General features: G+C 37.9%; 1 protein-coding gene across 5 annotated transcripts in view; it reads right to left on the bottom strand.

Moving 5' to 3' along the window:
• Positions 1-247: 247 nt before the first annotated feature.
• The window catches only part of LOC111177462 (uncharacterized), a 75,824-nt gene continuing 60,563 nt past the window's right edge, over positions 248-15,508 (bottom strand). For all 5 annotated transcript variants that reach the window (XR_016392001.1, XR_016392000.1, XR_016391999.1 and 2 more), the window contains exon 5: positions 248-5,390. Coding sequence is in view for 1 of the 5 variants with exons in the window: in XM_089906733.1 (XP_089762859.1) it covers positions 5,270-5,390 (121 nt within the window). In the remaining 4 variants the exon portion in view is untranslated. The remainder of the gene's footprint in view (positions 5,391-15,508) is intronic.

Raw genomic sequence — 15,508 nt, 5'->3', positions numbered from 1 at the left:
TCCCCCTCTCCCCCTCTCCCCCTCTCCCCCTCTCTCCCTCTCCCTCTCTCTCTCTCCCTCCCTCTCTCCCTCCCTCTCTCTCCCTCTCTCTCCCCCTCTCCCCCTCTCCCTCTCCCTCTCTCTCTCCCTCCCTCTCTCCCTCCCTCTCTCTCCCTCTCTCTCCCCCTCTCCCCCTCTCCCCCTCTCCCCCTCTCTCCCTCTCCCTCTCTCTCTCTCCCTCCCTCTCTCCCTCTCTCCCTCCCTCTCTCTCCCTCTCTCTCTCTCTCTCTCTCTCTCTCTCTCTCTCTCGCTCGCTCGCTCTCTCGCTCTCTCTTGCTCTCCCTTATTCCCTTCTTGATCCTTCTTCTCCTCTCCCTGAAGTTATGTAATTTCCAGTGGCCTTACATGTTTTCCTGGAACTGAAGCAAGGGCATCTTGCCCATGTAATGGTGGGTACCATCGCTGGCCTGGATGTGCAAAACTCTGTAACATTGCTATGACTCAGACTGGTCCACAAGGTACCACACTCAACCATGGACAACCTACAACTCCAATATTCCAAGACGCCTGCCATCTTGTTTAGCTGTGCCCTGAGAGGCATTAAGTCATGGTATATTCAGCTGTGAGATATCTCCAAACTTATCAGGTGTCTCTAGAGTCATACCTTCTCCCTGGACTCAGCTGAGAAGATTATATCAAAGACTGAAACTCTTTCCAAAGACCCAGCAACCATTAAACGAAATGCATTTTCCTCAATCTCTTTCTGCCCTGTGGTTGAACCTATCTTCTTCAAGAATGGTTCCTGGAAAGAAAATCATTAAGCAGAATATCTGCAATCCACGATCTCCCTTGTGGCAGGAGGAGGGAGATGGGGAGCCACTCTGGGAAACAAAGAAGCTAATCTAGCCAAATCTCCTTACCATCATGCTGACAACAGATGGCCTGGTACACGCACTCATGGTGTTCTCTCAAGAGAGTCTTCATCTATGAAAATATTTTAGCAGAATATACTTGATTTGCCTACGATTGTTGGTACTAAACAAACAAATCTACAAATTTATGGCACATGGCTTCCTGGAAAATGTCACATAAGCTATACAACCACCTGGAAATTAAATGATAATGTGTCATAGCAAAATGGCCCTCTTTTGTGTCGTTTATGTAGACACAAATATCACACAGAGGCGCACATAGTAACCTGAGCCAGAGCACATCTTGACTCGCAAGAAATAACCTGAGTAACTGCACTGAAGGTCCAGATCTCTCCCTGTTCCACCTGTGCCTCATGATTATATGTCTTCTTGAAATTATTAGCAAAGCTTGTTATTGGGTAAGATTTCTCATGTGAGCGAGTCTGATTTGACAATCCAGCCCTTTGTATTATCTCTACTCATCACTAATTCTCTCTTACTGGTTTAAGCTCTATGCTCTGAGTCATTCAAATTTTAACTGTTGATATTTTTAAATTAGATTACAAAATTCAGGGAATTCCTTGGCAGTCCAGTAGTTAGGACTCTGTGTTCTCACTGCCGAGGGTGTGGGTTCAATCCCTGGTCGGGGAAACTAAGATCCTGCAAGCCAGTGTGGCCAAAAAAAAAAAGATTATAAAATTCACTAAATGCTTCTGACTCTTAACAATTAAAAGGAGGGATATTTCTGAATATTGTGTGCTTGACGCAGTGAACATAAAAGACTCTAACTGATGCTTGAATGGTGAGAAGAATAAGGATAACAAGAACATTAGAAACACATAATCCAATATTAAAATATAAGATAGTACTCGTAATTCAGAAGTTTACTGTGGCAGTATCACTCCATCATCTTAAAATACATTAGAGTCACACTTTTACCACCCTATCTTCCTAACTGGATGAGCATTCAATTATTTTAGCTGGATACAAATAGTTATTAATATAATTTTTGTTAATAATATTGTGAATAGATTGATAAATTCCTACGTCATCATATATTTACAAGTATTGTTTAAAAACAAACATGGACTATTAGTGGTCCCTGTGATCTTGCCTAGGACATGGACAGAAAGACTGAGTGCAATATGCAGTTACAACAATCAAATTGTGAGCATTAGATTTGTTGAATTCTTATAAAGACGTTTCTTTATCAGACATGATTTGATTACTAGAAAAGTCACATACACAGATATATTGCTAAGTATGACATAAGATGAGTGGCCACTGTATAAACAAAGTATCATATTCAATGATTGAACTCCAACAAATATGAGCCTCGAGTCTACATAAAACAAACTTTAATACGAAGCCTCAGAGTAATCTACACAGATTAGCTATCTGCCTTATGGCAGGAATAAGATTTTCAACTTTAATGGAAACTAACTCTAAGTGAATAAAAAGTTATTATTACAAAAGCAAAAAAGTAATACTCTGGGTTTTCCAAATGAATCTACCATTATGGACCAAATTGTATGACATATACTTGAGAATTTAATTATTTCCCATTAAAATTAAGTATTGATATATTTCAACTGGTAACTATTAAAGAGTCTATTTTTCATGTTTATGTTTGGTATTTTTTCTTGCCAACGATGTAAAAGAGCTAACAAGATTTTATGAATGTAGAAAGGGAGAATAAGTACAAACACCTTAAACAAGAAAGTTTAGGGACTTCCCTGGCAGTCCAGTGGTTAAGGACTAGGCCTTCTGGTGCAGGGGGTGTGGGTTCGATCCCTGGTTGGGGAGCCGGGATCCCACATGCCTTGTGGCCAAAAGACCAGGGCATGGAATGGAGGCAATATTGTCACAAATTTAGTGGGGACTTTAAAAATGGTCCATGTTAAAAAAAAAAAAGAAAAAGAAAGTTTAAAACCTCTGTTTAGACCATTTCTTTTAAAGTGAAAATGAATGAAAATAGTTCTAATATTTCCTAGTATTACAAATTTTTCTAGTTTAAAAATTAGAATTCCTATGAGGTTCTGCAAATGTGTTATTCTTTATGAGAAACTGGGATTGTTTCATTACTAGAAGAAAATATCAGAACATAAAATTTTAAAATCCAGAGGTTTCTACAGATCTTAAGAAGATGTATTATGATAGTGTTTCTTAAGGCCACGTATTTAATAAATGGAAGTGACAGTATGGCTCTAGGGCAAATCTATACATTTAAATAAAAAGTACAGTGACGCTGCTCGCATACAAAACATTTTTTGTACCAGTGATATATTATTATATGTTGCCAAATGGACCTTAGATATTTGTCTACATAGCCCAGAACTAAATGTAATAAAACCAGACCAGCACCTGTTTAAGTTTACATTATTTTGTGCACATTACTACAGAACGCAGAGTTTTTCAAGCAACATTCAGATAAGATGCTTCACCGGATAGAACCTGTTCTATTTTTAAGTCAGGGCTGCCCAGGCAAAACTAACCTTCCCAAGTGAAATAATAAACAAAAGTGTGTGTTACTAGGATGGTATTTTGTGGGAGTATATCACACAGTGCAGTCTACAATTTAGAATAAATTTATTCTAAATATATACCATTCATAATATGGTATATATTAGACTATGGGCTCTTTTATACATAATTTTTTTTACCCTGAGTCTTTTATACAGTATGTATAACTATAAAGAACTCAGAAAACTTTCTACTCTTTGATATACTTGGATATATGGTCCAAATGTGGCATCCTCAGGCTGTAGCACAGAAAACTTACCTTATAGTTATCAACACAGGAAGGAAGGAAGGAAGGAAGGAAGGAAGGAAAGAAGGAAGGAAGGAAGGAAGGGAGAAAATACTGCTGGAAATTAAAAAGAAAAGTGATTTCTAGATAAAATAATGTCAATCCCAAAAGAACGATCTAGTTTTCAGTCTGTGGACACCCTTGGATGGAAAAGCTTTCTGTGTGTTTGTCAGCAAATAAGGTTCATATGCTGACTAATCTTTGTCAACTCAATGTAGAAAGTCAAAATACAAAGAGGCAAACTATTTTGAATTAACTGTTTAGATCATATATACACAATGCCTAATAGTTTATAACTTTTCTAATTAACAATGAGAATATTGTTTAATAAATGCTTCTTTGACTAATTTTTATTTTTCTAAATTAAAATTCAGCTTAGTGGGCTTCCCTGGTGGCGCAGTGGTTAAGAATCTGCCTGCCAATTTTGGAGACACGGGTTCAAGCCCTGGTCTGGGAAGATCCCACATGCCGCAGAGCAACTAAGCCCATGTGCCACAACTACTGAGCCTGCGCTCCAGAGCCCGCGAGCCACAACTCCTGAAGCCCGGGCGCCTAGAGCCCGTGCTCTGCAACAAGAAAAGCCACCGCAATGAGAAGGCTGTGCACCACAACAAAGAGTAGCCCCTGCTCACCGCAGCTAGAGGAAGCCGGCATACAGCAACAAAGACCCAACGCAGCCAAAAATAAATAAATTAAATAAATAAATAAAATTCAGCTTAGTGAGATTTTGAGTTTAGATCAATGGTTTTCAATCCAAAACTCTGGACTTCCAGGGTTCATGCCAAAATGGACTCCAAAATAACAATAATGATGCTAACGATAATACTGATAAAATAATAATAAAAAAACACTTATTGTGTGCCTACTGTATTCCAGAAACTGTTTTATATACGTTACATCTATGAAATATTTAATCCTTTACAACAAAGCTGTGAGCTTAGTGTTCTTCATTCTACAAACAAGGAGATTAATGCAGAGAGAGAGATGAAGAAGCTTTGACCAAGGTCACTCAGTTAGTAACTGGCTGAGTTAAGATTTGAACCCAAGCAGCCTAGATATTTTAATCACTCTGCATACCACCTTTCAAGATAGTCATGGGAAGTCTATGAGCTATTTTTAATTTCAAACTGTCTTATAGACATTGCTCATTTATCCATTTTGGATGAACTAAATAAAACACCGTTTCTTTGACTTTGGTCAAAATTATGTCAATTCAGAGTGGTAACACTAATTGATTACAAATTATGATCTGAAGTCTGTAGATACCTTGGGACACAAGGAAGATCATGACCTATCCATCACCTCACAACCAGTTGTTAGGAAAATTAAAACAGGAAAACCTAGCTTTTGGGGGTTTCTTGCCAATAGGCTCCTGAACTTCCATCTACTTTCTTTAATAAAATAGTACATCAGAAATCTCCGTCACACAATGTTTCATGTTTTTCACTGCACTTTCTCACCTTAGCACATTTAAAATATCTGTAGCTAATGCTTTAAAGACTTGCAAACTTTTAAAGTGGCTTCTATGCTCAAAAAAAATGAAACAAGGTAAAACCTACTTTTTATCCAGTCAGCACATCCTCTGGTAACATATTCTGTTTCTTCCATCTAATTTTAAGGTGCCCATTTGCAGTGGTGTATAACAATCTGATAAGGAGTCATTGCAAAATTCAGTCACAGGGTCAGTCAATCTGAAAAAAAATAACGTTCACACAAATCCGACCTGGATCAAAATATTTACTGCAGACATGAAAGTAAGCTAGGGTTGGGGTAGAAGTGACAGAGCTATAGAAATGTAGCACACTCATAATCTTTCATTTCTGCCCTGGAGAGGCTTGAAACGTTGAAGCCAGGAACTAGAATATGATCAAACAGCCCTGCTTGTACATAGCTAAATTGATAAAGCCATGAAAACCTAAATCTAAATTATAAAGCACATTTATGAAGTCCTATCAAACTGAATTGTTATCTTTAGGTGTTTAAAACAAAAATTCTGAACACTGAATAATGGACCAATAAATGCTTAATGAAGGAATGAATATACAGTTCTACCAATCAACACTTTATCTTTTGAGATCGTTTCTTTCACGTCTCTAAAATCCACATGAAGCCAAGACTTGCAACCTATTCCTAGTGATTTGTGGAAGAAGGAAAAGGTGCTGTATGACTCAGAGAAGGAAGCCTATACATTTTGAATATTGAGAAGGTATTTTAAAATGTGGGTAGAAATACAATATGTGTCATAAGATTATTTGTTTGCAGTAGTGAATGGTCACAGCATCCCACAAATTATCCACTAATCACCATCGGTAAAACAAAAAATGTAAGATGGTGACAGATTCGACACGTAAGCCATTTAGTTCATTTTGAACTGTCATTTGGTAGGTTAAAAAAAATTAAAGACTAACATTCAAAACCGAATGGTCAATTTGTATAACCATTTTAAGCTTAAATGTTTAATTTGACAAAGATTATACGGTATAGAAAAACACCCAACAGTTCAGATTTTGAGAAGTGGGTAATTCTATCACATAAAGATAAGGATGAAGAAAGAAAGAATATAATCTCCTAATTTCACACACTTAAAATTGCATGTCTTATATTGTTTGAAAACTGGACATGCTGACAATGCATCTACAATAACAGTCTTAGATTGTACGTGTTGGCTTGCAAAGTCATGAAAATAGTATACATCCATCCTCAACACTCCCCTGAATTACCTAGAAAATGAAGGGAAACTCTTTCACATGTACTTATCACAGCAACATACCATAACATTTTCAACTCTATGTTTTTGATATGAATAAACAAATCAACTGGCAAACGTGCATAATTTTTTTTTTTTTGCAGTACTCGCGCCTCTCACTGTTGTTCCCTCTCCCGTTGCGGAGCACAGGCTCCGGACGCGCAGGCTCAGCGGCCATGGCTCACGGGCCCAGCCGCTCCGCGGCATGTGGGATCTTCCCGGACCGGGGCACAGACCCCTGTCCCCTGCATCGGCAGGCGGACTCTCAACCACTGCGCCACCAGGGAAGCCCCAATGTGCATAATTTTTCTCCAAATGTCCTTTCTATTACTACTATTTGACACAAGTCAGATGGTATAATGGTATAATACTCAGCCATAAGAAAGAATGAAATAACGCCATTTGCAGCAACATGGATGGATCTCGAGATTATCATACTAAGTGAAGTAAGTCAGAAAGAGAAAGACAAATATCATATGATATCACTTACATGTGGATTTAAAATATGACACAAATGAGCTTATCTACTAAACAGAAACAAACTCGCAGACATAGAGAACAGACTTGTGGTTGCCAAGGGGGGAAGGGGGTGGAGGAGGGATGGATTGGGAGTTTGGGACTAGCAGATGCAAACTATTACATAGAGAATGGATAAACAACAAGGTCCTACTGTATAGCACAGGGAACTATATTCAATATCCTATAATAAACCATAATGGAAAAGAATATGAAAAAGAATATATATATATATATATATATATATAACTGAATCACTTTGCTACATACCAGAAACTAACACAATATTGTAAATCAACTATACTTCAATAAAATGAATTTTTTTAAAGAAGTTAAAATTAATTATCACCCCTAAATATTCCCTTCAATGAACAATCTACTATAAAAGTCTTATTGTCCTTAAAGACAAAACAACATGAATATTTCTTGAATCAAGGAAATAAAGGCAATGAGGTGATAAAGTCCATCAGTGCTGAGGAGATAACTCTTCCACAGCTGCTAGAGAAGTAAGTGATCTTTAACACAACTCCTGTTTTTTGCCTTTTATTTGAGCTGTATTTCCAACAATAACAACAAAATAAGCAGCAGAAAAAAATATTCTCTATGTTGGAAAAAAATAGATGTAATCAAATCATAAACTGCAAAGTTTTCAGGGACTGATATATACGAGAATAAGCCTGAGCAGGGCCATTCATGGTGTCTTCCCTGGGCCAGAGCTGGATGAAAAAACTGACCCCAGTCCATGGTGAGATAAGGAGCTTGCAGCAGAATGTAAGTCAACTATTGTCACAAAATAATAATTAGTTCAACTTACATATTTTTCATAACAAGACTTCCTCAGTGAAGAAAGCACTGTGTAGATTTACATTATGGTAGAAGCTCTTTATCTCATTCTAGACTGGTAATAACTATGAATAACACTGAACTAGAGCAGACATCAGTAAATTAAGGCCTGTGAGCCAAATCTGACCCACTACCTTTTTTGATAAATAAAGTTTTATTGGAACACAGCCATGCCCAATTTTTTTCTTACCCTCTATGGCTGCTTTCCCACTACAAAGACACAGTTGAGACCATCTGGTCCACAAAGCCTAAAATATTCAACATCTGACCCTTTAAAGAAAATGTTCCCTGACCCCTGAGCTGGAGGAGAAACACTATCTAGAAAGCTTTTGAAAAGGGAAATTGAAAATCAAAAACAATAATCAAAACAGAGACATGAATTTAAAAAAAAAATCTCTAAATGTGCATGTTAAGGCACATATATTTACTGTGTGCTGTTCTGGAGGAAATGGCATGGCCTTCATAAATCCAAAACAATGTAAGACAAATTACAGTTTGAGAAGAACTACACATTCCAACCACATTTTCTAACTTGGATGTCAACAGTAATTAAATAGTCCTAGGGAAATCATGATGATTGTTCAGGTTTTAACCTGAACAGCAGTCAATCTGGAATGTTATTGACAATAGAGAATTTCTATTCCCTATTCTGAGAGCAAGGAATGAAGTCTACACCTAGAAGATACTTTTACTCCTTTTTAGAGAGGCAGAACACCTTTCAACAAAAACCATGAGGGATCTTTAAAAAATAGGTTATGCCCTACATATAAAAAACTATATTTGAGAAAAGGTACATTTACAAACACATAAATGAAAATGAACAAACCAAATAAACCTCTTCTCCATTAATCTGAAATGTTTCCTTTAAATTATGAGACATTTTTACTTCTCTCAAGCCATATTTGAATATGTGGTTCTTTCTCTCTACGCTTTACCTAAAAGGCAGAGGATACCACGAGAGAAGTTCATTAAAAGTTTTATTTAATTGAAGAAACAATTATTTATGTATATAAATATCTTTGAAGAAACAATTATTTATGTACATAAATATCTATCTATATCTATATAAACATACACATATATGTAGGAAAACAGAAAAACAAAAAATCTTCAAATTTTCATTAGTCAAGATAAATGGAAATGAAATTTTGACATGATTTATCACATGCACAATAGTTGAATATGTTAAATGAGCAAAAATTTACATGTAGCATCTTCTGAATATTTAATCAAAACAATTTGATTATATTTATAGATGAGACTTAAAATATGTAGGCCAAAGTGATTATAGCAAGATGGCATGATACAAGGTTAAAAAGTTCAATTGCTTTCTTATATAACAACAATGAAAAAAGTGGAATTTGAAATTAAAAGCACAATACAATTTATATTAGCATCAAAAAAAATTGAATACCTAGGCATACATCTAACAAAATATGTACAAGATCTATATGAGGAAAACTAAAACTTTTTTTTTTTTTTTGTGGTACTCGGGCCTCTCACTGTTGTGGCCTCTCCCATTGTGGAGCACAGGCTCCGGATGCACAGGCTCAGTGGCCATGGCTCACGGGCCCAGCCGCTCCGCGGCATGTGGGATCTTCCCGGACCAGGGCATGAATCCATGTCCCCTGCATCGGCAGGCGGACTCTCAACCACTGTGCCACCAGGGAAGTCCAAACTAAAACATTTTGATGAAAGAAATCATAAATAAAAAGATATTCCATATTCATGGATGGAAACAGTCAACAGTGTCAAGATGTCCATTCTTCTCAACTTGATTTATAGGTTCAACACAATCCCAATCAAACTCCCTGCAACTTATTTTGTGGATATTTACAAACTGATTCTAAAGTTTATATAGAAAGGCAAAAGGCCCAAAATACTCAACATAATATTGAAGGAGAAGAAAAAAGTTGGAAGACTGACACTACCCAACTTCAAGGGTTACTGTAAAGCTACAGTCATCAAGACAGTGTGTATTGGCAAAAGAATAGACAAAGAGATCAACAGGAGAGAATGGAAAGCCCAGAAATAGACCCATAAATATAGTCAACTGATATTTGCCAAAGGGGCAAAGGCAATACGATGGAGCAAAGACAGTCTTTTCAACAAATGGTGCTGGAACAACTAGACCACCACATGAAAAAAAAAAATCTAGACACAGACATTACACCCTTGAGAAAAATAAACTCAAAACGGATCACAGACTTAAGTGTAAAATGTAAAATTATAAAATCCTAGAAGATAACATTGGAGAAAACCTAGATGATATTGTGTTTGGCAATGACTTTTAGATACAACACCAAAAGCACAATTCATGAAGGAAATAATTGATAAGCTAAAATTTAAATTTTCTGTTTTGCATGAGATTTTGTCAAAAAAATGAAAAGACAAGCCATAGATTGGGAGTAAATATTTGCAAAAGACATAATTTATAAAGAATTATTGTCCAAAATATACCAAAAAACCTAGTAAAACTCAACAATAAGAAAACAAACAACCCACTTACAAAATGGGCCAAAGACTTTAACAGACACCGCACAAAAAGAAGATACACAGATGGCAAATAAGCATATGAAAATATGCTCCACATCATACGTCATCAAGGAAATGCAAATTAAAACAAAATACTGCTGCACACCCATTAAAATAGCCCAGATCCAGAATACTGACAAGAGCAAACACTGATGAGGATGTGGAGCAGCAGGAACGCTCATTCATTTCTGGCAAGGATGCAAAATGGTACAGACACTTTGGAAGGCAGTTCCTCAGTCTCTTACAAAACTATTCTTGCCATAGGATGCAGCAGTAGCATTCCTTGGTATTTACCCAAAGGAGTTCAAAACTTATGTCTACACAAAAACCTGCACATGCATGTTTATAACATCTTGGCTCATAACTACCCAAACTTGAGAGCAAACAAGAGGTCCTTCAGGTGAATGGATAAACTGTGGTACATCCAGCAAATGTAATATTATTCAGCACTAATAAGAAATGAGTTATGAAGCTATGAGAAGACAAGGAAACTTAAATGCATATTACTAAGTGAAAGAAGTATGATTTTAGCTATGTGACATTCTGGGAAAGGCAAAACTATGAGAAGTTAAAAAGATCAGTAGTTGCCAGGGATTGGAGGGAGAGACAGATGACTAGATGGAGCACAGAGGATTTTTAGGGCAGTGAAGCTACTGTATATGATACTAGAAGCTACTGTATTCGTATCATTAAACATTTGTCCAAACCCATAGAATGTACAATACCAGGAATGAACTGTAATGTTAACCGTGGACTTTGGGTGACAGTAATGTGTCAATATAAGTCCACAGATTTAACAAATGTCCCACTCTGATGGGAGATGTTGATAATAGACAAGAGTATGCATGTGAGAACAGAGGAGGTATAGGAAAAATCTCTGCACCTTTTTTAAAATTTTTATTTTATTTTTATTTATTTATTTTTGACCACGCTGCGTGGCTTACAGGATTTTGGTTCCCCAACCAGTGATTGAACCTGGGCCACCAGCAGTGGAAATGCAGAGTCCTAAACACTGGACCACCAGGGAATTCCTTGTACCTTCTTATTTTTGTTGTGAACCTAAAACTGCTCTAAAAAATAAAGTCTATTAAAAAAATATGCAGGCCATTAGAAACCCCTAATTAATGCTATGAAATGAAAATGCAATTGACAGGCTAAAGACCTTTCCTTCCAAATCACCAGAGAAGTGTCCAGAGGATGGTTTAACTCAGTAATCAATAATTAAAAAGAAAAACATTCTACTTTGTTTTACAGCTTACTCTCAAATATTAAGGGTGATCAGTCTATTGCTAGGAAAGGTCATTTTGCACTCAAACAAGGTGGGGTCAAAGGGCAAGAAGCTTGCCCCACCAGGATCCTCAGGGTAATGTGGATACTGCCACGCACACTGCCTCACCTCTGACCACAGTCTTTCCCGGATGGGTGGGCAAGTAAACATGATGAATATAAACAAGGCCAGTCTTGCAGAGGAAGCTGTGTAAAAGTCAACCTGTAGCCAGAGGGATCTGGAAGATGGAAACTACGTATTAACATGGAAGGGATCCGTGATATATTCTGGAAAGAAAATAATAGTTTGCAGAATAGTGGACTAGTGTGAATATGTCTTACACACACTCACTCTCTCACATCTGGAAATATATAACCCAAAATGTTAACAGTTACTACTCATGGAAATAAAAGTTAGGGGGACAATGGAGACTTCTACCTTTTATGTCTTCGGTATTGTTGGAAAGATATCTATTTTTTTAAATAAATACTACTTTTGTAATTTAACAGCAAACTAAATTATGAGGAAGGCTTAGAATAGTATATTACTATTGAGGAAAAAAGAGAGGCTTGTTCACAAGCTTTTAACATGCCCTGACCTTTAAGATCTGGCCATAACCTCCAACAATTTCTTTTATCCAATTGTTAGCCAGAACACTGGGGACTGAAAAGACAGAAAAAATATTGGTCTAAATATAAGCAGTAATTAATTCATGACTTCATCTTGATTTCACTGAGAATCAGTTTTCTTATCAAGATGAATAATCTTTGGTAGCATGGCTGTAAGGGGGAATTAATATGTCAAGAATTCTTAAGAGAATGAAGAAAATTAATATTTAAAATATTTATGCAAGCAAATATATACTTATCTTCACTTTTCAGTTTGGTCCATGGGTTTGTGTCTGAGCATGCATTAGTGGTTTTACAGATTTCTCTGTAAACTAGTGAGTTGCTAGTTCTCATGTGAAAACAGAAGGAGAAACCCATGCATCAGGGAACAGCCTTGGCCTGACCTGTCCCCAGCAAAATCTCTGGCACTGGGAGGGAGAGAGGATTTGACCTTCGATCTGCTGAAGGTCAGTCTCAGCATGGCTAAAATCTCTGCCGAGTTCATCAGACTGATGAATGATAATCAGGTGGTATTTTTTAAATGTACTACATACACCTTTTAAAAACTGGTCTGTGAAAATACTGGTTGAGCCATGTGCTTGGGTGCCTGTGGACCAAGTGCACACAGACCCTATGCAGGGAGGCAGCACATCGCGGATGCTGGTGAGATGCAAACCCAAGCACAGAACCCAAAAATGAGCTTGGTCTGGCCAGACTCAAACAGGCTTTTCTCTATCCAAATATGACTTTCTTCCCCCATTGAATGCAATGGATATGTAATTGAATCGTTCATCTTTGCTCACTAACTAAACATACCTGGGACAATAAGAAGTGGTGGGAAATTTTTCAAAAATTAAACTAAGAGAAGTTCCTGACTTCAAGGAGCTTATGCTCTAGAAGGGAATATATGATAACAAAAATAATATTTAAAATGTACATTGTAATTGAATAAGCACCAAAGGTTAGACCAGCCCAGGTACAGAATTGCAGGGATTTGGAAGAAAGAAAGGCAGCCGTGGCCTAGTGGTCTGTACACTCGATTTGAAGTCAGAAGGTTCTGCATTACAGCACTGCCCCTCAAAAAGCAGCGTGATTTAGGTAAATTGTTTAAACTCTCTAAACTCAACCTGCTCATCTGTAAAACACATCTTATTACCTGTTTCAAAGGATTGTTTTAGGAATTAAAGAATATAATAAATATGTAAAGTATTTGTGAACTATTAAAAAAAACTACAAATATAAAAGCATTACCAAAGACTAGGAAACTCAAGAAATATTTAATCAGAAGAGACAGCATTTGAGCTACATAAAAGGGCGAGGGGCAGGAAGACACTCTTCCCCCTAGGGGAGGGAAGAGTAAGACACAGAGAAGACAAAGTGCCAGGGATGCTTAGAGAACAGAAGATCTTCCCATAAACTCACTAATAAAGCATGGGAGGTAGACAGTTCCATGTGAGGCTGGAAGGTTAAGAACATACTGAAGCAGCCGTAATGCCAGACTGAGGAGCTGAGACTTTATTTCTTAGACTATAAGGAAACACTGGAAGTTTTAAGGTTATTTATTGCATGATCAGAGACATGTCAGTGAAACACTAAACGTCTGAGGGATGGAGGACTGAGGAAGACCGGGAGGTGACACGATCCCCCCAAAAATTATTGAAGCCGCTCAGGTAAGAAAAATCGGTGGAAATCTAACGCACAGCACTTTTCCTCTAGCAATTCCATTTCTAGGATCTATTTTCCACGGATATATTCACATGAATATATTTACATGAAAGTGTATGTAAAGAAGAAATTGAATGACTGTTGAATAATGGTGATGCTGTTTAAAAATGGAAACTACCTAAATGTTATCAAAGAAATATTAAATAAGTGACAATGCATCCATAGTATGCGATGCTATGCAGTAATTAAAAGAGAATTAAACTGATGGGAAGTGACGTGGAAACAAAACCATAGACAAGACAAGAAACTGTCTGCAGGTTGCTTCCATTCTGGTGATGGGAAACAGATAACATGTAGGTCACAAAATATCCTATGGCTCTAAATATAATGCAGAGAATTGAAACAGAGATGTACGATAGGGAGTACCTTAGTGTGTAGACTTTAGATTGCATGACTGTTGTGGTTTTCTATTGCCACAAATTTAGCAACTTAAAACAACACTCACTTACTACCTCAGTTTCCATGGGTCAGATTTCCTGGGTCCTCTCCCTGGGTCTCACAAGGTTGCAGTCAAGGTGTCGGCCAAGCTGCCTTCTTTCTGGAGCTTGGGGCCCTCCTCCAAGCTCACCAGAGGGCTGGCAAAACTAGTTTCCTCGGAGCTCTGTGACTGGGAGACCGGCTTCTTACTAGCTATCGGCTCTAAGCAGCCCCAGGTCCTAGAGGTGGCTACCTTCTGTGCCCCGTGGCTGTCTCCACAGGCAGCTCACAGCAAGGCCAGTGAGAGCCTCTCTCGGTCCAGTCTGCCAAGATAAAACCTTGTGTAACATAATGTAACCATGGGTGTGGCATCCCATCCTGTTTGCCATATTCTGTCCATGAGAAGCAAGTCACAGCTTCCACCTACACTCAACCGGAGGGGAAGAAAGAAGAGTGACTCATTGGAGGCTGCCTTAGGGTGCGTCTTCCACAGTGATCAAGAAAGCCCTTCTGAATAGGTGATATTTAGGCTGAGATCTGAATCATCAGGTCAGACAGCTGGTCTGGACCCTGTGATGGACCACCCAGAGTTCCCTGAGGACTGACATATATTCCCCAGCTGCTACAAGTACTGCTGCCTGGGAGCTCCTAGTTGAGTTAAATTAATTAAACGAGGAGGCCTTTGGACGGAGGTGGCTCTAATGCCGTGGCAGCCTAAGAATGCAACCAAAATCTAAGGCTGTAAATGCCTCAAGTTTACAAAATTAAAGCCAGTCACAAGCAGGCAACTAGGATTTGAGCTCTAGCCAACCAACAGTTTTCTTACTTTGTTTTGGTCTTTCCTCTACAAAAAACTCTCCCCAGCTCCCACTGGTGGAACACTCCTAACTTCTTCAAGTTTGGCACTGCCAAATTCAAATTTATTTCTGCTCAAATAAACTTAAAATGTTTACTACATCTCAGTTGATTTTGTAACAGTGGTTAGCCCTCTCTGCAAATTTTCCTCACTGGAGAGAGCAGCCTTGGCCAAGATCACATCCTTTCCAAGAGCAGCTTTCCTTCAATAACTGTTAAAGATGGAGAATACAACATCATTAATCATTAGTGAAAAGCAAATCAAAACCACAGTGAGGTATCACCTCACACCAGTCA

Source organism: Delphinapterus leucas, chromosome 1 (genome assembly GCF_059928025.1).
Source record: "Delphinapterus leucas isolate spDelLeu-1000000601 "Yukka" chromosome 1, BTC_Dleu_Yukka2, whole genome shotgun sequence".
Lineage (NCBI taxonomy): Eukaryota > Metazoa > Chordata > Mammalia > Artiodactyla > Monodontidae > Delphinapterus > Delphinapterus leucas.
This window is presented reverse-complemented; position numbering and strand designations above follow the sequence as displayed.